The sequence below is a fragment of the Primulina tabacum genome, unplaced genomic scaffold (assembly GCF_025594145.1).
Source record: "Primulina tabacum isolate GXHZ01 unplaced genomic scaffold, ASM2559414v2 Contig734, whole genome shotgun sequence".
Taxonomy (NCBI): Eukaryota; Viridiplantae; Streptophyta; class Magnoliopsida; order Lamiales; family Gesneriaceae; genus Primulina; species Primulina tabacum.
This window is the reverse complement of record NW_027459877.1, coordinates 19373-43001: the sequence shown is the minus strand read 5'-3', so window position 1 is coordinate 43001 and position 23629 is coordinate 19373. Positions and strand designations below refer to the sequence as shown.

At 35.5% G+C, this 23629-nt stretch overlaps 1 protein-coding gene across 2 annotated transcripts; it reads left to right on the top strand.

Annotated features, from left to right (window-relative positions):
• Positions 1 to 7427: 7427 nt before the first annotated feature.
• On the top strand, positions 7428 to 17491 carry LOC142534937 (oxoglutarate-dependent flavonoid 7-O-demethylase 1-like). Of its 2 annotated transcripts, XM_075641580.1 has the most exons (5): positions 7428 to 7734; positions 8725 to 8972; positions 12048 to 12179; positions 16963 to 17155; positions 17246 to 17491. In XM_075641580.1, exons 1-5 carry the CDS (start codon positions 7492 to 7494, stop codon positions 17486 to 17488), a joined length of 1059 nt encoding a protein of 352 aa, XP_075497695.1. In that variant the 5' UTR covers positions 7428 to 7491; the 3' UTR covers positions 17489 to 17491. The 2 variants fall into 2 exon arrangements, with proteins under 2 accessions (XP_075497695.1, XP_075497694.1); XM_075641579.1 differs by lacking the exons at positions 12048 to 12179; positions 16963 to 17155; positions 17246 to 17491 and adding exons at positions 9055 to 9379; positions 9493 to 9784 and having other exon boundaries at positions 7436 to 7734.
• The last annotated feature ends 6138 nt before the right edge of the window (positions 17492 to 23629 follow it).

Genomic DNA, 23629 nt, shown 5'->3' with positions numbered 1-23629 from the left:
ACGAAAGAAACTTGTGAGTGGTGGAATGGACGGCTGTTGAAACGTAAATAGGTTAGTGGGAGTTTAGGGAATTACCTAAGGGTCCATTATTTGGTTAATGAAGTGGCCGTGTCCCTTGAGCTTGCTGCTGCCAAAAGCCGAGGTAATTCTACAAGAATTTGGTGAATATCGATTGTGGGGTTACGGGGAGGTTAAGGGGTGGAAATAGGTTTAATTGTAATGTTAATTAAAAAGATTAAAGGCCCTAATCTTGGTAATTAAGGTTTAAAAATAATATTTAAATCTATTGAGTTTAAAAGTTGGCTCGTTAAATTCAAATACAATCCCGAAAAATATTTTATGTTAAAAGATTTCTTAAAATATTAGCTGAAACCTCGAAACGTCTCCCGATTCGATAAAATTTGTTTACCATTAAAAATTCAAATCCTGCGGGTAAAAATACCCAAAAATTCTCATTTTCGAAAATTACAATTTAAAATACTTTAAATTAATTTATAAAAATAAATTGTGTAATAAAATAATTTTCCTTAAAATTCTCCGGCCTCCACTTCTCGTTCGAACGTGAAATGCACCTAGAAACCCTAATGCGGGTACTTTTAAAATTTCAGGGAGTAAATCCTATCATGCATGAATTATGCATGAATTGCATCAAAATAATTAAACATGTATTTAAAAGTAAAAATCCTAGATTGCATGCACTTAGGTTACGCGAATTAAATTTCTGGACTTTACAGGCACCGATTGAGTTGAAAGAACAGTTGGAAGATCTACTGGCCAAGGGGTATATCAGACCGAGTGTGTCTCCTTGGGGTGCTCCAGTACTGTTTGTTCGAAAGAAAGACGGTTCAATGAGACTCTGTATCGATTACCGTCAACTGAACAAAGCAACGGTAAAGAATAAATATCACTTGCCTCGCATTGATGATTTGTTTGATCAGTTACAGGGTTCATCCGTATATTCCAAGATTGATCTGAGATCTGGATACCATCAGCTGAGAGTCAGGGATTCTGATATCTCGAAGAACTGCATTCAGAACCAGGTATGGACATTATGAGTTTATTGTCATGCCATTTGGTTTGACGAATGCACCGGCTGTATTCATGGGGTTGATGAACCGTATCTTTCAAAGATACCTTGACGATTTTGTCATTATATTTATTGATGACATATTGATTTATTCGAAAAATATGATTGAGCATACTGATCATCTGAGAACTGTGTTGAAAATTTTGAGGGCTGAGAAATTGTATGTTAAACTGTCGAAATGTGAGTTTTGGTTGAGACAGGTAGTATTTTTGGGACATATTATATCCGGAGACGGTATAGCTGTTGATCCCAGTAAGGTTGAGGCAGTGATTTCTTGGCCGAGACCGACATCAGTGCCCGAGATTCGCAGTTTTATGGGTTTGGCAGGATATTATCGTCGATTCATCAAAGATTTTTCTAGTATTGCCAAACCGATTACACAGTTGACTCAAAAGAATCCTCCATTTGTTTGGTCTGAGGAATGTGAGACCAGTTTTCTTGAATTAAAGAAAAAACTTACCAGTGCACCGATTTTGACGATTCCATCAGGTACATGTGATTTTTTGGTTTATTGTGATGCATCTCATCGAGGATTGGGTTGTATACTGATGCAGCGAGGGCATGTTATTGCTTATGCCTCGAGACAGCAAAAACCACATGAGAGTCGTTACCCAATTCATGATCTTGAATTGGCGACCATTGTCTTTGCTTTGAAGATATGACGACATTATCTGTACGGTGAAAAGTTTGAGATCTATTCTGATCACAAGAGCCTAAAGTATCTGTTTTCACAGTCCGAGCTGAATATGAGGCAACGAAGATGGCTCGATTTACTGAAGGATTTCGATTGTGAAATCAAATATTACCCAGGAAAGTCCAATGTAGCAGCTGATGCACTGAGTCGAAAGGTATGTTCCTTATCCTTATCGACGATAGGTGTCTCGAATTTGATAGAAGACTGCTGTTTGTATGGATTAGCTTTTGAAACAGATTGTCAGCCTTTGAGATTATGTGCAATTCGAGCTGAACCAGAATTGATTGTGAGAATCAAAGAGGCACAGAAAGTTGATCAGAACGTACAAAATTCGATTGTTATGGTCAGATCTGGACATCAATCGGAGTATCAGGTTCATGATGGTATTTTGTATGTGAATAATCGTATTGTTGTGCCAAATGTTTCAGATTTGAAACACCGAATATTGACAGAAGCGCACAGCAGTCGTTTTAGCATTCATCCTGATGGCAGGAAATGTATAATGATTTGAAGACACAATATTGGTGGAAACAAATAAAATCTGATATTACTGAATTTGTAGCCAAGTGTCTGAATTGCCAACAGGTGAAAGCCGAGAGAAAGAAACCAGGAGGATTATTACAGAGTTTGTCCATTCCTGAATGGAAATGGGATCACATTTCCATGGATTTGGTGACGCAGTTACCGAGATCCTCCAGAGGCGGTGATGCGATTTGGGTCGTGATTGATCGATTGACCAAATCTGCATTTTTTATTCCATACAAAATGACATACAGATATGACCAGATGGCCGATATTTATGTGCGAGAGGTAGTTAGATTGCACGGAGTGCTGAAGTCGATTGTTTCAGACCGTGATCCTCGATTTACTTCGCACTTCTGGCAGAGTTTACAGTAGGCTCTAGGTACAAAGTTACATCTGAGTACCGCATATCATCCCCAGACTGACGGACAATCAGAGCGGACGATTCAGACATTGGAAGATATGCTGAGAGCTGTAGTGCTTGATTTTAGCACTAATTGGCAAGATTCCTTGCCTCTGTGCGAGTTTTCGTACAACAATAGCTATCAGACGAGTATTGAGATGGCTCCATTCGAAGCGTTGTACGGAAAAAAAATGCAGATCCCCTCTTTATTGGGATGATATCTCTGAGATTCTGAGATTGGACCTCATATGATCAGAGATATGACAGAGAAAGTGAAGCTGATTCGGAAAAGAATGAAGGCAGCACAGGACCGACAGGCCAAATATGCCAATGTTCGACGACGACCGTTGGTATTTGAGGCAGGAGATCGAGTATTTCTGAAGATTTCACCTTTCCGAGGAGTTGTTCAGATTTGGCAAGAAAGGGAAATTGTCTCCACGATACGTTGGTCCATATGAAATTCTCGAAAAGATAGGAGATCGTGCCTACCGACTCACCTTACCGCCTTCATTATCAGGAATACATGATGTCTTCCATGTATCTATGCTGCGGAAGTATCTCCCCGATGATTCTCATATTATTCAGCCAGACGAGATCAAGCTGGATGAGACATTGAGTTATGTCGAAAAACCAATTCGATTATCGATCGTAAAGAAAAACAGCTCAGAACAAAGACAATTCCGCTCGTGAAAGTGCAGTGGACTCGTCATGGCACTGAGGAAGCTACCTGGGAGACTGAATCAGACATGAGAGAGGAGTTCCCAGAGTTATTTTGATGATGTGAGTCTGTTATTTTAGTTTCTATTACTTTGACTGAGTTATTGTATTGATTTGATGGCATTTGATATGATTACCTGAGATTTCGAGGACGAAATCATATCTTAGGGGAGGAGAAATGTAATGCCCGAGATGTGAGCTGGTAATCAACAATTATTAATCCATGATTTGATGTATTTATCGAAGACCGAACAAGAGACGTTGCGATTCGATTTTAGTTGCAAAATATATTGTTGGGACAGCACAGACAGTGCACCCGCAGTTCAAAAGACAGTGCACCTGCGGTGGTTCATAGGAAATTTCTGAAGAGATACAGAACGGTCACCGCACCCGCGCCATAAAATCTACCGCACCCGCGATGTTGCTACAATAGAGGCACCTTACCCGCGGTACAAAAAGCACCGCACCCGTGGTCGTTCTTTCTGAAATGTTGGTAGTGATTCAGTATGCTCAGCGCACCCGCGGTCCAAAGGTAGCGCACTCGCGGCGAGACGTGTTTTGTGAAAGGACGAGCCACGTAGCTTTACCATGCAACTGATGTATATAAGTTGCAATTCTCTTCATTTCCTTCGCAAGAAAACCGAGAAAGGTTCAGGGGAAAGTTGTGAAAAATCCCTACGCTTTTTGTGAAAGATGCGCCCGTCAGAATTTGAATCCGACTTCAGTACTGTGTTCCTATCAACGCAGGCTACAACTGAACGTAAGTTTTGTTATGTTTTGATAGGTTTTGAAATTATGATGTTGTTGGAATCGAATACACTTCATATATGATGTTCTTGGCATGTTAGACATCGTAGAATCGAAGTCAGATTGAGAAACAGATTGATTATGGAATTGCTATGATTTTCTGATCATATTGATTTGGAATCGGACAGATTTGGATTATGAATGAATTACAGATTGTATCGGATATGAATTATGATTTGTAATTGATGTCTGTTGATTTGATATTGATGGGGATACTGAGATTGTGCCGTTATGCTGTTGATTTGACTTAAATCCAAATTAATCAGATTCAGTGTTGAATTGAGAATAGATCATTGATATTATGATTCTCGATATGTTGTTTCAGATTTACAGAGACAGTCTTGAGTTCAGAACTGATATTGCTTCAGACCGAGACTACAAACGAAAGGTATAAGTCAATGTGGTATTGAGACATCGACTCAAGTGGGATATACTTGAGTTTCCCTAAATCACATACTTATTATTATTATGTTCATTGATTTAAATTGATATGCTTGTTCTATTGATTTATAGAAAGCACGTATTAGATGAGTATTAGATGAGTGATCTTGTGACAGAAGTGCCTGATAGTGGTGGGATCGCCACGAGCACATTGCACGATGTCACAGGATAGGAAATTGGTGAAAACGCCAAAGTCTGTGACGGTCAAGACATTGGATGCTTGGTTATATCGACGTGGATAGAATCGAAGTTTCTTCTATTACTGTTGGTCGATATGGAATGCCAACGTCTGGAAACCGGGAATCCCTAGACTAGGATTGAGTCTAGTCTGAGCCGTGGAGTCACGAGTCTGATTTACGATTTCATATTGATTATGTTTCAGATTTTGATATATGTTACTGATAATTGTTACATGCTTTTACATTGTTTATATGATTGCATGTTCGCTTGATTTTTACTGGGATTATATTATCACCGGAATTATCCGGCTGTTGTCGTGTTTGTATGTGTGCATGACAACAGGTGGGACATGATCAGGGTCGAGGAGATGACAAGAGATCATGATTAGAGTGGAGACCACAGACTTTAATGTTGCTGTAGATAGGGTTTGAACACTTGATAGCTAGTTATTGAACCTTAGTCTGTATTGGATGTATGCTGTACAAGGACTGGTACCTTATTTTATACTGATATGTAAACTAGTATGATTTCCATTACGTTCTGCATTTTAAAAAAAAAATAAATTTAGACCCTATTTATTATAATTGATTAAATTGTCCCAATGACGATTATGAAATTGCCGTCCGGGTCCCCACAGTAATTCATTGTACCAAGCTACCTCATGAAAATTTGTTCCTTTTTTTAATTTTAAAAATTAATTACACTCCTGTCAAAAAATTAAAAAATTATTTAATTACACTGACTCGAACTCGATATTAATGAGGCTTATTATTAAACTAATTAACTATGGGCAAAAATTTGTGTGAGACGATCTCACTGGTCGTATTTTGTAAGACAGATATCTTATTTGGGTCATCAATGAAAAAATATTACTTTTTATGCTAAAAGTATTACTTTTTATTGTGAATATCGGTAGGGTTAACCCGTCTCACAGATAAAGATTCGTGAGACCGTCTCATAAGAGACCTACTCTTAATTATATAAAACATCGTGATTATGCTAACTTTTTCATACAAATGTTATTTTCTCAACAAAAAAAACATAGATTACTCATCATATTTAAGCTGTGTAACGTGGTGATTTAATTTTTTGGGGTTCTTTTATAAACCAATCTTCTTAATATATTTTTCGTATTAGTTAATATAATTTCCTATTAAAATAGAATGCAAATCCAAAATATTAAGATATGAAAAAAAGTTTACGCGAGCTAACTACTTAATTCTAGCTAGCCATTATTTTGATAGTAAGTCTCTTGTGAATATATAATATTACATATATACCTATCAATTAGTTTCTCTTCCATTTTCACTCGCTGCCTAATTTAATTTTGTATGCATGCATGTACGCAGTAATTATCGAATGATCACTAGTAATCCCAGGTACATTGAATAAAAATGGTGGATATCATCAGGGGTGGGCAATCGGGTCGGGTTTTTCGGGTTCCACCCGACCCGAAACCCGATCGGGTGCAACTTTCGGGTAAAATAGGGTAAATAGTCGGGTTCGGGTATTACCCGAACCCGACTATATTTTAGTCGGGTCGGGTTCGGATATTGAATCGGTACCCGAATTACCCGATCGGGTACCCGATTGTTTTCAAAAAATACATATGAGCTTATAATGACCGGAAGACTTGTACTTCTACGATATGGGGTTAAAAAACATATGGGCTAATAAATTGGAAAACACCTCAATATGGGCTTATACTTCTACGATTCTCATTCCAAAATTCAAAAAGGGAAAGTATCCATACCGTTTCCTGCATTGATGAAAAACACCTCAATATGGGCTTATAAATTGGAAAACACCTCAATATGGGCTTATACCCGATTGTTTTCTCAGGTTTGTTTCCTGCATTGATGAAAACATGAATTATTGGTACACTTTATTTTTTGTTTTATGATGTTCATTTTTTTGTTAATAAATTTACATCTTTTTATGTAGGTGATGAAATATTCCAGAAGATATTTTGAAAGTCAAACAAGAAGTTGATTCTGATTTTTTTGGTGAAGATCTAAGTTGAATTTTCAAGATTAGACTTGTTAATTTCTTATATATGCATCTAAATAGTTTATGCTCGATTTAAAGATTTGTTAATTATAATACTCATTCTATGTTTTGAGATAAATATTTTTGTGTTTAACTTTTGTAGACATTCACGAGACAATATTATTTTGATAAGCTTATTTTCTCGTCATATATTATTTGGTAGACACAAAATTATAAAATGTTATTTTATCAAAAAAAAAAACCCCGAACCCGACTTTATCGGGTATCCGAAAAGCGGGTAGTGTCCAGAATCGGGTCGGGTTCGGGTAATGAAAATGCTACCCGAAAAAATCGGGTACCCGACCCGAACTACCCGAAACGCGAAAAACCCGACCCGTGCCCACCCCTAGATATCATGACTCAAAAAGTAAGAATATAATTAATAACGATATCAATTATAATCACTTTACTAGACTGAATATATGATATATTTTAATAAAAAAAATTGTCCATCCACCTTTTTTCCAAGTTGCAAAGGAAGTGAGCCGCCACCATAACTCTACAAATATCTTCAACTTGTCCTCAAACTGACACTTCACGGTATTTAATATAAACAAAGACTTTGAGGACAGAGGATTATCCAGGGTAGGCATGGAATCAAAGTTCACGAAACTCGGAGGTTCGCATGAGGTGCCTAATGTGCAAGAACTGGCCAAGGAGATATCGACCACAGTTCCGAAAAGATATGTTCGTTTCGATGAAAATGATTCGATTTTATCCAATGTTTCCCCGTCGTCTGAAGTTCCAGTTATCGATATGCACAAGTTGGACGGAGATTCAATGGTGGAGCTTGGTAAGTTGCATGATGCATGCCAAGAATGGGGTTTCTTTCAGGTATATATGTTTTATTTGATATTTAATTCACTCATCAGTGAATATTTCCTTAAAGAACTTGTATATATATAATTTAGTTCTTCTATTTACATCACAATATTCAAATACTTGTATATCACCTTGCCTTAAAATATAAATTTATCACGAGTTTTTCTTTTTCTTGAAATATAAATTTTCATAATTAAATGTTTTTATAGCTAGCATCAACAAGATTTGTCGTTGTGTTATTTATATTTTGAGTTTTTTTTCTCTCGATTCTTACGCAACTACGAAAGCTATATGTGAAATAGTTTTGTTATATTGTCTATTTATCGTGTTCACCAATAAGACGAGTCTCACCTATTGGATATATATGTTTCATCACGTCTAATAAGTGGGTGTCACTTCATTGATAAACACAAAAATTAACACGGTGAGTAACGTAACAAAACTATGATATTCAATATTTTAAAATATTATTATCTGTTATGCTTAGTGATTTTTATATCATTCTTTTATTTACCAAAAATATCAATTATTGCTTCTTCTTTATTGTATTTGATCTCTTCTTTTTTTGATTACTTATAAATTTATCTGGCAATTTTATAAAAAAAAACATTCTGATTTTTTTTAAAGCGTTTTCTAATAATTTTTTTAAAAAAAATAATTTTAGCATCCAAATAACTATTTTCTTTTTTTTTTTTTAAAATAAAACTTGTATCTGTGTATTGTTGTTTGTAACATTAAAAAAAAAAGAGCATGTTTAAGGTGCTTGTTAAGGTTGCTTTTCTCCCCCTTTTTGGGTGGAATAGGATTAACTTTATCAACTTAAGCTATGGACGAAGAAGATTAAATTAGAAAATTGGTTTTCATGATTCCATATTGGGATCGTGTTTATAGGTTCTATCAGAAACCATAAACAAAAAGTGGATCATCAATTAATTTTTGTCAGTTAAATTTAGGGAAAATGGAAAAACGTTAACGGACATGTTTCTTTAAATTTGGAATCAGTTGATTAATCATGGGGTCATCTCTGGAGTGGTGGAAAACATGAAATTGGAAGTCCAAAAATTTTTCGGTCTGCCGATCGAAGAGAAGAAAAGGTTTTATCAAGAAATAGGAGATGTAGAAGGTTATGGACAAGCTTTCGTGGTATCAGAGGACCAAAAGCTCGACTGGGCGGACATGTTCTATATCGTCACCTCACCAACAAATTTGAGGAAGAATCACTTAATCCCAAAGCTTCCATACACGTTCAGGTCACCGTTTTCATGGTCTACTCGATGGATCCCTATTGTGAAAAAATTAAACTAACGCTGTGCTTTTCGAAAAATTGTTCAGGGAAGCCATAGAAGCGTATTCCGAAGAATTGAAGATCCTAGCCATGAAGATTCTTTCCCTGATGGCGAGAGTTTTGAAAATTGAAGAAGAAGACATGAAAATTCTATTTGAACGGGGCACGCAGGGTATGAGGATGAACTTCTATCCTCCATGTCCACAACCGGAGCTCGTCACGGGACTCTGCCCTCACTCGGACGCCATTGGCCTCTCAATTCTTATCCAAGTCAATGAAGTTGAAGGCCTACAGGTCAAGAAAGATGGGGTTTGGATCCCTGTTGTTCCTCTTCCTGATGCGTTTGTGGTCAACATAGGAGATATTTTGGAGGTATACATCACGTAATGTGTTTCCAATAGAGATGCATACAAACAAATGAATTTAATTGTTTCTGAAGCAAGGTAACTACATTTATATGTATATACATATCTATATCTCGACAGATTGTGACGAATGGTGCATACCGGAGCGTGGAGCATCGAGCAGTTTTGAACAAGGAGCAAGAGAGGCTGTCCGTGGTCGCATTTCATAGCCCAAAAATGGAAGGTGATTTAGGTCCAGCTCCTAGCCTCGTCACCGCGGAAACTCCCGCAAAATTCAAGAGAATCAGCGTTTCTGATTATTTCAAGGGACTGTATGCTAGAGAACTGGTGGGGAAATCATACTTGGACTGCATGAGAACTTAAAGTACTCAACAAATAGATGTCTGCAGTCATAGCCCTCAAACATGTATTACGTTTAATTATGAAAAAAGTCTGCCAAGATAAATAAATTGACTTTGTAATAATCCTAAAGAATTTGCCAAAATTGACTTTAGATAAATGAAAGTGAATGAAATGAAATTATTTTTAATAATCAAATAATTTTTTAACTAAAAAATAAAAATAATAACTAGTCAAAAGATTTAGTATTACTATTGTAAAATTGTTATAATACAAAAATATTACTATTAATTTAAATTTTATTATTTTTATTAGGATTTTATTAATTTAAAATATTTATTTTATTTATTAAAAGACACTATCATTCAACAAAATATGGAAGACTTGCTTTTAAATTTCCAACAACATAATTAAATGTGTGTTCAGTTTTTATCAGACTGGAACCTTTATGCAGTCGTTGATTCATACAAAAACTGTTTCTGTATTCTTTGGATTTACAATTATTTTTTCGAATTAAATTCAATAAAAAAACGTTGAAAATCTGGAATATATATATATACATTTAGTACTTAAATAACATATAATAGTAACATATTTTAAAAGTTTTGTACTGAATTTTCATTCGAAAAAAAGCTTTTCGAAAAATTTATACATATTTGAGTACTCAAAAATTATATATTAGTGTCAGATATAAAACACTTAATTCTGAAATATCGTATATTTTGTTTCAAATTTTCAATATTTGTACCGAATTTCATTCGAAAAGACGCATGTGGGCCCAGAGAGTGCATAAACATTTTTGGGTCAGTCAGTGACTGTCGGAAAATAATCGGTCTGAGAGGCTGAACAAACATTTAACTATTAGACGAGGATTTATTTATCATTTGTTCATAAAATATCATAATAGTTATTATTAAACAATTATTTATTTCATTTCATTTATCGTTATTATATATTTATATATTATTATTTTTAATATGATTATTAACTTATTATTTACTTGTCACCGTCTTAAAAGCATCGTGATTCCAATGTTTCGATTTGAAATTATTATAATATCAACAACGGTGGATATTTTTCGAGCCATGTCATCAAAATATCTTCTCCGTTGAAATATTCATCATTGCACACCATTGATTTGTGTGCCACAACAATATCCGGTTACAAATTTGTAACCGGATATTGTAATTTTTTTTTAATTTCTTAAAACAAGCTTGATTGAGCCGCGCTTGGTTTTGGGTCGAGTTTTTTTTTTTGTGTCGAGTTTTTCTTTTAGAGTTTTTTTTTGGGTCGGGTTGGGTCTCGCCAGCTCTTCACAATTGTGAATAGCGAGCTTGGGTCTCGTGAAGATCTTGCCGAGACCCAAAGCTTGGGTCTCGTGAAGAGTTGTGAAGAGTTTGGGTCTCGGCAGCTTGGGTCCCCAAGCTCGTCACTTGTGAAGAGCTTGGGTTCCTAAGCAGTTTTATTTTTTTTTCCACCTTTTTATAATTTATTTAAATATATTTAATTATTATGTGAAATATAAATGGACAATTGAATGGAATATGTACAATGTTTTTTTTCTCTGATCAATTAAGAACGTTGGATTTTGAACGTTGGGTAATATTCAAATTTTAGTCTATAAATACATAAGTTTTTACGAAATTAAAATTCATATTTTCAACATCATACATACATATTTTTCTCACGAAAAAATTTTGGAATGGATAATAGTTCCAATAATTTTTTTAATGATCTTTTGAACTCTCCAAAAATATTATACTAAATAATAGATAAAAGTAATTAAAGTGGTTAAAAGATTTTATTTAAATGAAAAAAATATTAATTAAAATGACAGTGAGACCCATAAATATTTGGTTGATGTGATATTTGATTGTGAAACATGAGATATTTGAGTACAGAAATATTTGATTGATGATGTGGATTTTGGGGTCCACAAATATTTGGAGGAAATATTTTTGTTATTATGGATGAACTTATAATATCAGGTGGAAGAGATATTCACCGATTAGAGTGGGGCCTATGATATTCTATGATTGGCTCTCAACTTGCGTATTATGTAATGTCTAACGTGGTCCTATTGAGACTAATCTTACAATATGTATCTTAATTGGAATTAATTACACGTAGTTTTTTTTATTTTAAATTAGCAAGATCTCTCTATTTCGTAATTCATTGTACCAAGCTACCTCATGAAAATTCGTTCCTTTTTTTAATTTTAAAAATTAATTACACTGACTCGAGCTTGATATCAATGACCATCCACCTTTTTCCCAAGTTGCAAAGAAAGTTAGCCGCCACCGTAACTCTACAAATATCTTCGAAAAATTGTTCAGGAAAGCCATAGAAGCGTATTCAGAAGAATTGAAGATCCTAGCCATGAAGATTCTTTCCCTGATGGCAAGAGTTTTGAAAATTAAAAAAGAAGACATGATATTTCTATTTGAACGGGGCACGCAGGCTATAATGTCCCGAAAATTTGAAAGTCCACGGGAACCACATACATGCAACTTATTAAATTTCTTTGGTATTTTATTAAGTTGTTTTAAAGCAGTAAATGCATGTTTATTTTATTAATATGTGTTTAATTATTTTATGCATTTTATGCATAATTCATGCATGACATGATTTAATTCACGAAATTTTAAAAGTTCAAGCATTAGGATTTCTAGGTGCATTCACGTTCGAAAGAGCATCGGAGATCGGAGAATTTTCAGGAAAATTATTTATTACACGATTATTTTTATAAATTAATATAAGATGTTTTAAGAGGATTTTTTTTAAAATGGGAATTTTTGGATATTTTTAACCGCAAGATTTTAATTTTCAACGGTACGCTAATTTTATCAAATCGGGAGACTTTTTAAGGTTCGGCTAATATTTTCAAGGACTTACCAACACGAAATATTTTTCGGGAGCGTGTTTAAATTTAACGAGCCAACTTTTAAGCCCATCGGGCTTAAATATTCTTTTAAACCTTTAATTGTCAAGATGAGAGTCCATTAACCTTTTTAATATTATATCATTAAACCTAATCACCCCTTAACCTCCCGTAACCCCCACAGCCGACACTCACCCCTTTTCCATTCAAAATCCTCTCGGTTTCATCATATTCCAGCTGAAAGCTTCGGTCATCTCCTTTCTGCAAGAAGATCATTCGGCGTTGCATTGTTTGTTGGATCTGGGTTTTCTACACGCCTAAACGCAGCGGAAGTTTTAAAAATTTTAGATCTTGACATTCAAGATGTGTTTTGCTTTGGGCGCTCGTATGATTTTATCATAAACATTCATAGGATGTTTAGTAATTATACCTTTGTGAATTAATCACGTGGCTCCAACTAATCCGGTATAAACGGATTAGCTATTGGTGAATCCCTACGAACTTTCTTCAAGAGACTCTTTTTTTTCTTCTAATCAGGTCCACGACTAGATGATCTGTTCCTCTTCCAATTTGCACTAAAAAATTGGGAGAAGTTTTGCGTTGGAGATCAAGGTTTAAGAGACGGCTCAAACTATTCCCCAAAAGGGACTGGCCGAAATTTAGAAAGGAGAGGAGGAGAGTTTTTCGAAATTATGGTGTGTTATGGAGGCTAGGGTTTAAGTCTCCTACTTAAATAAAACCTCCATGACCTAATTACCATAAAATAATACATGGGCCTGTTAAATAACATTAATGGGCTTGATTAATTAAATGGACTAGTCTAACTAGTTTAATTAATCAAAATCCATTAAAACTTTAATTATTTAGTATGTTGCACTTGTACTCCTACAAGCCCATTAAACACACTTCTCATTATATTTAATTTATTATTTAATAACTCAACTATTGAGCTTAATAAATTAAATCCTTTATAAATAAACATTTGAATTTATTATTAAAATTATAAATTCAACTCCTTGAATTTTATCACCTCCAAAATTTAATATTTAATAAACCCAACTTTTGAGTTTAATAAATTAAATTCTCAAATTTTATAAATTCAATCATTTGAATTTATTCTCTCCAAATTTCATAAATTCAACTTCTTGAATTTACTATATCATAAATTCAACTCCTTGATTTTATTTTCTCAAAATTTAATTATCATAAATTCACTCCTTGAATTTACTATATCGTAATAAAAATTCAACTCCTTGAATTTATTCTCTCAACGGGAACAAACGATCCAGTGCTTGTGTGACCCTCAATGGTTCAGGGATACAGCTAGCCGTGGGTTCACAATTCTTTGTGATTCAGAATAATATTTATTCTTATTCGGGCTTACCCTAGTTAGCCTCATTCTTTTCATCAACACCTTCATTAAGAATGTCAGAACTCATTTCTGATTGCACCCATCGGATCATGGTAAGAACGTGTAGTAGCATCGTCCCCATGATCCCCTAGGTATCACTGATAGTGCCTGCAAGAACCAGTCGATTATGATTAACGTAAAGTATGGTCCCTTCATCTCATATATCCCGATCGAATCTGCAACCATTGGTTCATCGAGGGTTGCATAATAATTCGATAACTATGTGACACATATAATAGTGGCATCGCGTGTATTATTGGAGAACTCTTTCTCTAACGTACATCTCATACTCTGGCCAGAGATTTGATGAACTATTATTACATCAGATCACATAGGATATCCACACCCGTAGGTGAGCGGTGAATCCCCAACTACAATGCATTGGCTCCTATATTTGTCGCAACTGTACCCAATCTCGCAACCTGATGACTCTCTTGGAGCCGGTAAACGAGTCAAAGCGCAGCCCTAGCATATAGAGCCTCAGTGTTGTCCCGGGTCGTAAGGACTAATGGTGTACAATCATAATCACAGACTTATCCTCTCGATGAATGATAACCACTTGGAAAGTCCGAGGGAGTGTTGTTCGTTATAATCATCATATGACTATCTATCTGCATGTTTGAACATCTCCATGCCCTTACCAAGAAACGCAGTACACAACATCACAGATGCTAGTCTCGATCTTAAGCGACCTTTATCCCTGTTTTAGGCGGCTGAATCGACTATGAACGAATTTAGAATATGCAGTATTTACAAATGAGTTTCAACATCGAATTGCGATTCATTTGTATTAAAGCATAATCAAGGACTTTATCTATGTTGTTTGCATGGATATACAGATAAAGTATAACAAGACCATAAAAATTTAAATTCTATTAAAATAAAGATTGTTTATTACACTTGAGTCAATAAATTCCCTAGCCAACCGTTGGCTTGCAGGGCATCTACTCTAACATTGTTGCTTCATTCTTCAACCGTCTTGCGTTTGCACATCCTAAGGCACGCATTTGTACCATTCTTTCTGCATCATACACGATTTATTATGCTGTAATATGGTTGTGTTTGTGAAATGTCCGATCCGAACGTGAGCTTAATGGTTTCCAATTTTCCATGTGTTTCTTGCATTCTCTTGTTGTCACTCACGTTTTTTCCTACAGATCGTGCAAGGGGCTGCCATATGGTGTGGTTTGGGGTCTGTCAACACCGTAATGGAGAGGGTTTGTGGTCTGGAAGAGAGACCATGCAGCGGGTGTGAGGGTAGACTACGATTCTAGTTTTTTGGGTCGGTAATGGGTTTGGCGATGTATGGTGGATTCTGTTGTGCATGGGTTCGAACCCAGCCATGTTTCAGACCTTGTAGAGCCTGGTAAGATGTTAGGAAGGATTCATGTGTGTTTGGTTGAGGAAGGAGCTCGATCCTCGGAAGCTTGGTGTGAAGCGAGGGAGAAATGGTAGTTTCGGCTAGTTTTCTTCAAGTGATTGTGCAGTGGCTTCTTGCTTGGATTTAGCATAGTTTAGATGGGTCATTAAGGTCCTAATGATGAGTCTTAAGGGATGGACAAGTGGTGGTATAAGGGAGGACCGAAGGGTGTAAGGTTAAGGGCCATGTGTAGTTTGATGATTGTACAAATGGGAGGTGGCCGAGAGTTTGTTATTTCCTGGAACTTTTAGCCGTGGGTTTAGGGGATTGGTTACATTGTTTTAGGACTTATAAGTGTTTATAAGATATGGTAAAAAATTGGGCAAATTTTGGTTGAGTTTTGAGGTGATTCGGATTAAAATCGGGATCCCGGTCCAAGTTTTAAAACGAATCGATTAAGTTGAATTTGGGCTCAATTTTATGTCTAGGAATGATTTTAATAATGTTTTGGAATATTTTAAGGAGTTTGGTAAGCTTCGGGTCAATTTTAGAGGTCCATGGTTGAAACGATAATTTTTGGGTTTCCAGGGACAAAATGGTCATTTTGCACCCGGGGTGAGATTTTGGTCCTGACAGCACCCTGAGCACAAATATATGATATGTTAAATGTTTATGCATCATTTTTATGATTTTACGCAATTATGATAAATACGTTGTATGCTTGGTTTAAAGGAAAAGTTACGCATATGCATGTTTTTATTAAGTGATGAAAATGATGTTATTTTTTGAAGGATGTGATTTGGTTGTGACTGACGATATATATGTATACGATGACATGAGATATGATGAGCTGAGGCCCGGGCTCAGTGAGCAGGTAATGCTGTCGCTGATGTCCCCCGCCGCCGAGTACCACGGTTTTTATAGATGGATCCATCGATAGAGCTGATACGATATAACTGATACGAAAGTTACAACTAATGAACTGAATTCAATTAAAAGAAAATGTTTAAGTTTATGATGACACGATGAGCAGTCTTGACACGTATATGATGATATGAGATGACATGATTTGACACGACACGTTTACGAATATGATGATATGAGATGACATGCTTTGACACGATATGATTTTACACAACACATTTACGTTATGATTTTAAGTTCATGAAATATATGTTGAGTATGATATTTTTCACTGCTGTGTGCTATGTATATGTACTTGTTATTCCTGGTACAGGTGTGTTGAGTCCTTAGACTCACTAGGCGTGTGTGATGCAGGTGAGCTTGATGGTGAGGGGACTGGAGGTGCAGAACTCTGAGTAGGCAGAACTGGTGCGGCGACACGACCCGAGGACCACATGTTTTCCGCATTACGATTTATGAGATTGATAGGAGATGAAAATTTTTATACTTTGATGATTTTAAGATTTTACTCATTTATGTTTATGCATGATTTTGGGATGAGTTTGGTTAATTTATACTGCATTGTTTTTACTGTCAAATAATTACGATCATTTTTAAATGTTATTTCAAAACTGCGAGCTTTTAAAAAAAAAGATTTCCGCCCTTGTAAACGGTAAACGTTTCACAGGCTATGAGGATGAACTTCTATCCTCCATGTCCACAACCGGAGCTCGTCACGGGACTCTGCCCTCACTCGGTCGCCATTGGCCTCTCAATTCTTATCCAAGTCAATGAAGTTGAAGGCCTACAGGTCAAGAAAGATGGGGTTTGGATCCCTGTTTTTCCACTTCCTGATGCGTTCGTGGTCAACATTGGAGATATTTTGGAGGTATACATCACATAATGTTTTCCAACAGAGATGCATACAAACAAATAAATTTAATAGTTTCTGAAGCAAGGTATATATATTTCTTGACAGATTTTGACGAATGGCGAATACCGAAGCGTGGAGCATCGAGCAGTTGTGAACACGGAGCAAGAGAGGCTGTCCGTGGTCACATTTCTAAGCCCAGAAATGGAAGGTGATTTAGGTCCAGTTCCTAGCCTCATCACCGCCGAAACTCCCGCAAAATTCAAGAGAATCGGCTTTTCTGATTATTTCAAGAGACTGTTTGCTAGGGAACTGGTCGGGAAATCATGCTTGGACAGCATGAGAACTTAAAGTACTCAATTCGTCTTATGTAGCTCAAACATGTATTGCGTTTGATAAAGAAAAAAGTCTGCCAACATAATAAATTGACTTTATAATAATCCAAAGTTGAGGAACCACTCGACTGCTTTGTCAATCCGGAGTACGCTTAGATCTGAAGTTGAAGGACCATCTTGTAATTTTTTTTTATGTCTAGACTAGATTGAAATTTAGGCATTTTAAAAGTTAAATAAATAAGAAATCTCAAAGTATTTTTCATTTGAAAAAAATCACTGCACCAAATCATGCAACTAATGGCATAATATATTTCAAGAAAATTACCTATACATTTTACAAGCTTAATTAATTAACGAATTCCTTAAATGGAGCTTAATATTTAATAGCTATTAGTACTTATCATGTAGAAACATCAATCAAAATAGGTTAAGTCCGTGTTATTAGTCCTTAGCAACCCGTTTAGAAGTGCGCGAAATGGGTTTGGGTCATTGGTTAAGAGCAAATGTGGCACAATCTTGTGAAAATGGATTCATTTGCATACATACAAAAAATAGCGAGCAGTAGGTATTATCACAAGATTAAGTATCCGTGTGAAGACCCTAAAATCCACATACTTAGTGGCATAAAAGCATGGTTTAGTGGATAATTAAACATGACTTAGTGACATAAAAACATGGCTTAGCGGTTGAATGATCATGGAGTACTGGCTTGAGACATGAGATCATGGAGTAGTGGCTTGAGACATGGGATCATAGAGTAGTGGGGTGCCTTACCAATTCTCTATAAAAGGGCAACAATTGCCACACATAAATTACTCCAAATTTCTATCAATTTTCGAGTGCCAAAATTCTGCACAAATCCAAAATGTTTTTCTCGTCGTTTTATACATCAGAATCCGATCTCCACCGTTCAGAATACATCTACACGTGTAGCGCGCAACATATACAAAATTCAGATTGATCCAACGGTTCAATTAGGCCCAAACATTTTTTCAAGGTGACTGGTTTTTGGGCTCAAACTCCAAATTGTTCATTTCAAGATTTTCGGAACAATTTCTCAAGGAAGTGGGTTTTTGATATTATTATATAAAAATTGCACACTTATGTTTATTTTAAGTGGCTCTTGATATTTATATTCTTTTAATAAATATGGTTCACTTATTTAATTATTTTTAAAGTGGACTTTTGATAAATATATTATTATATAAAAGATTTGGCACACTTATTTTCTTTTTAAGTGAGCATGATATATTTCGAAAATAAATTAAATATGACTTTGGAAATTCGATCAACATAATATATTCGTTTTCATTTGGTATGAAATCCCCTAAATTATTTGTTGTTCGATATCAGTTATAATATTCGAAAACATGTTGAATTATTTAAAATGCAAAGTAATGATTTGATTTAGAAATGGTAAAGGGAATTCCGAACTTTGATATGCTTTGTTTAGGCCCTGATGCGGTGGGTTATAATAATCATTCATTTGGCCTCGCCCCTTAGAGGAGTAACATATAGAGGGACTGATCAGTAAAATTATAGAAAATGAGATGATTTTCAGTGTTATATTCGTATTTGTGTTAGTATTTGATTCAACATGCTTAATATTGAAATTTCGATAATTTATTCGTATGTATATCCTCAATACTTGTTATATACGATCGACCCCCATTTACTGAGTATTTTCCAAAATACTCACCTCTTACATTCCCATCCAGATAAGAACGAGGAACAAATCGAGGATGAAGAGCAAGATTACTTTTGGGAATGATAATGAAGCAAATTCGGATCTACAGAAGTACGTATCTATAACCTAAACTTGATCAAAAGAATTCAATGAATACTATATCAAGACAATTAGATCCAAAAATACAGAACCTCCAGAAGTCTTCGACAGTGGAGAAGGTGTAAATGGGTCGAATTGAGCTTCCCCAAGAAGCCTGTTTTTGTTTAGCTGAAGGATTATCATGCTCTAACGGATGCCCCGGACACGGCGCCACCATGGCCTTCAACGCCTCAGCGTCGTCCGAAAAATCGAACCATTGATGTTTTTTAGTTTTTCATATCGAAAACCTTTTTTCTAAAAATCATTTTTCTTTCTAACTTTTTTTTATTATATTTGTACGTGCAATTTGCAATTTACTGTGGTAGTAAGTATACATCACATATATTTTAAATTAAGAACTACAAAAAATTCACTTGAATATTCACTTAATTAATAACTTAAGTTTTAACTTTATTTAATTAAGTCATTCTTGTGTAATAAATATTGTAACAATTTTTTTATGTATTTAAAATAGTTAAGCACACTTAATTACTTAAAATTACAAATATGATTCTCTTGTTTGAATTTTTTTTCTTTCGAATACTTTATCACTTATTTTCCAAGAAAAAACTTGGATAAGTCACGAGCTAAAATCAGAAATGGCAAATATACAAATAAATATAAATTTGTAAAAAATAATAAATTGATTTATATTTTAACCAAACATAACTGTTCGATTTGTATTTCGGTGAATTGAAAATTCAATTCGAGCAGTTCGGATTGAATGAACACCTCTACTTATATTTCATAAATTAAAGAAAATTAAAGTATTAGCCTCAGTATTTTTCAAAGAATAAATAAATAAATTTCATACATGAACTAGGTTATATTTGTACGGTAAATTTATGTGTCATCCATAAAATTAAATTTTTGAGTGACCTCCAAAATTAAATTTTATTTGCCCATAAAGATAGAGGAAAAAAATCCGAGAGAAAAAATTGATTTGATGAAGTCTTGTGTGTGAGGACCCAAGAATTAGCTACATAAAGCCATGAATTTAAAGAGGAATTTGAAGGGACATAACAACATTTTAATGGTGTTTAAACTTTAAAGCCATAAGGAGGCCATAAACATGGTGGTAATGATATTGAATGGTAGCCTCTTCATCTCCCCTCCATGAACATGGTGGTAATGACATTGAATGGTATCCTCTTCACCTCCCCTCCATGAACCTATAAATATCCCCAAGAGTTAAAGGAAACCACACCAAAAACAAGGCACAAGCTGTCCATATTTTCGAGCTCCATAGCGGTTATTCTCAAGCCTCGGTTTACCTCCGTCCTACCCACATTTTGTCCCAAGTTTTGAGCTAAGGTTGCAACTCAAGTGCTGCCACTATTCGGAAGAGTTCGAGTGGAATTCCTCCCACAAGTTCTTCACGTTTTATTCCGAAGATAATAATCAAGTAAGTGGGTTTTTGCTATACATTTACGTACACTTGCATTTCATAAGTGTACTATTTGATATATATATCGATATACTTGTTCTTCGTAAATATATCAATAATTGCTTAAAAATACGTTATGTATGTTTCTTGAAATTCGATCGGCATGATATATTCGTTCCTATTTGTTATGAACATTCTTGAACAATTTGTTGTTGAATTATTATAATATTTGAAAACAAGTTTGAAATATTTGAAATGCACTGTAATGATTCGAATTAGAAATGGCAAGGAAATTCCGATATTTGATATGTTTGTTTAAGGCCCTGATGCGGTGGGATATAATAATCGTTCTTTTGGCCTCGTCCCTTAAAGGAGTAACATATAGGGGACTGATCAGTAAACCATGAAAATGAGATGATTTTCAGTGCTATGTTTGTACTTTGTTTATATTCGACTCAACATGCTTACTATTGAAATTATGATTCCATTGAAATTATGATAATATATTCGTATAATTATCACCTTGATATTTGTTATGCCCGATCGACCCCCATTTACTGAGTATTTCTCAAGTACTCACCCCTTACATTCCCACCCCAGATAAGAACGATGAACAAATCGAAGATAAAGAACAAGAACACTTTTGGGGATAGTGATCTGATTCAAGACCAGTCTCGTTATTCTATCTTTTAGTTAGATTATCGTATTTTACGCTTCCGCATTTCGTTTCTGTCGCATTGTAAAGACGATTATTGATTTATGTAATAGACTGACTTTTGGTTATTTGATGTACTACATGGCTTGTTGTTATACGATTTTAATTGTTAAACAACGCCGATGGCACGTCTCGGTTTCGGAACGTGACAGTGTGGGGAAGGGTAAGACAAAAACTGGAAATAAGCTTGGAAAACCAAACAAAAGAGGAGGGAAATTTCGGAAAATCGACAATCATCATCAAACTCATCAACTCAAGAAAACTACTCTCCATTAAATTTCAGCAACTTTAGTTCCATCTAGCTTGCTTATTTTCAATTAATCAGTTTAGTGAATGGGTGAATTTGCTGTAAATTTCCAAACCCAAAATTAAGTTTGCATCCAGTTTTTGTCAGAAAAAATATGTTTGCACTACCTGAACTCCAAAAAAAAAAAAAAAACACTTTTGCATTTCTTGTGCTCGCATGTCTTTTCTCAAATGAAACTATGTACAAAACATCGCAAGTATGATATTAATACATGATATCTGAATATCAACTATTTTAGATCTTGTGCTATTATATGATTTTCGAGCAATCAAACATGTTTTACAAGTATTGATAGGGGAGAAGATGACATCGATTTCAGCACTTGGACATTGTTCCTGATTAGACATATATCCTGCCCTGCCTTCTGACACTAGACATGGCGACCCATAATGTCTCTAGTCTTTTCATGAGCAGTGATTTGTCTTGCTAATGATTATGAAATATGGTGACCCATACTTATGGGCCCCGCTCACATCTCCTCATGGTCAGTCTGAGTAGCAAAGAACCGACCTGTACGATTCCTACTGGTGATCAGGTAAGGTGTGCCATGGTCGATGGCATTGAAATTGTTAGGTTCAAGCGCTTACCACTAGGCCAAAAGCTATTGTTGTTAGCCAATGCGCAACTTTATTTTATTATACTTGTGGCAGCGCATAGTACACCTACTTGAGTATTAATTGATCGGGCTGTTAGGCCTGTGAGTTCGGGGAGGTGCGTGTCTATCTGCTGGCACTGTCTCACATCCCTTAGAAATCAGTCTTACCTTTTACTTACCGTCGTCTATGTCCCCAGCAGAGACAGTATTATCCGTTAAGATATGGTATCACTCTTTTAAGGCCCACTTAACCAACTAGATCAAGCGGCACAACATCAGCAGCTTGACACATGAGAACTTCTCAGGAGATCACCCATCTCAGTACCACTCTCACTCATGCACGCTTAACCCAACAGAAACATAGAATGGAACAGACCACTCGATTTTCGGTGGACAGGGTACACGATCACTTAACTTATTCTTCTCGAGTACTCTTCCTTGCCTAGCCATATAAGACTCCAAAGTGTAGCGAGTGTTCAGGATGCCAAGGGTTTCCCTACCTGGCCAGAAACCTTTCCCACACGGGGCATATCATACAACCATGTCTTGCCCGGCCAAGAATATGAGTCCAGGCTTGTATGAGTCCAAATGGTCTGTTATGCTTCCCGAGTTGCTGCATGCCTGGGGTTATTTAAACATGTTATTTTTTCTTTATCCGGGCTGACTTCCACATGATCTCCTCTTGGTCTCCCGGGACCAACTCTGAACTGGTCCTTCTTTGGTCATCCCTTCCTGCCCTAGTCCAAAGATGACTCATGCTCTTTCCAGGGCATCACCTAGCCCCTTGTCAAACAGAAACTCCACAAAATTCAAGAGAATCAAAGTGTCTAATTATTTCAAGGGATTCTTTGCTCGGGAACTTGTTGGGAAATCATACTTGGACTCCATGAGAACTTAAAGTGATTTAGTGGTAACAAAATATGGGAGAAACACCCTCGATGTAATATAAACTAACCCTATAATAGGTCTTCACCCATACATCGTGTTATCTGTATTATATTAGCAATTACACTTCAAGCATGACTTAAATAATTTAAGCCAAGTATTATGAATTGGATTAATTTGTAATAATCCAAAGTTCAGGAACCACTCGATTGCTTGTCAATTCGCAGTACCACATATATAATAATAGAAATTGGCTTAGATTTGAAGCGTCTAAATCAAGAAGTTGAAGGTGCTCTCGTAAATTTTTTTGTCTAGATTGTAATTGAGGCATTTTAAAAGGTTAAATATGAAATTTTAAAGCATTTTCATTTGAAATTATCATTGCAGAAAATCATCAATAAATTATGAAACTCGTTGCAAAATCTGTTGGGTGTATGCATAAT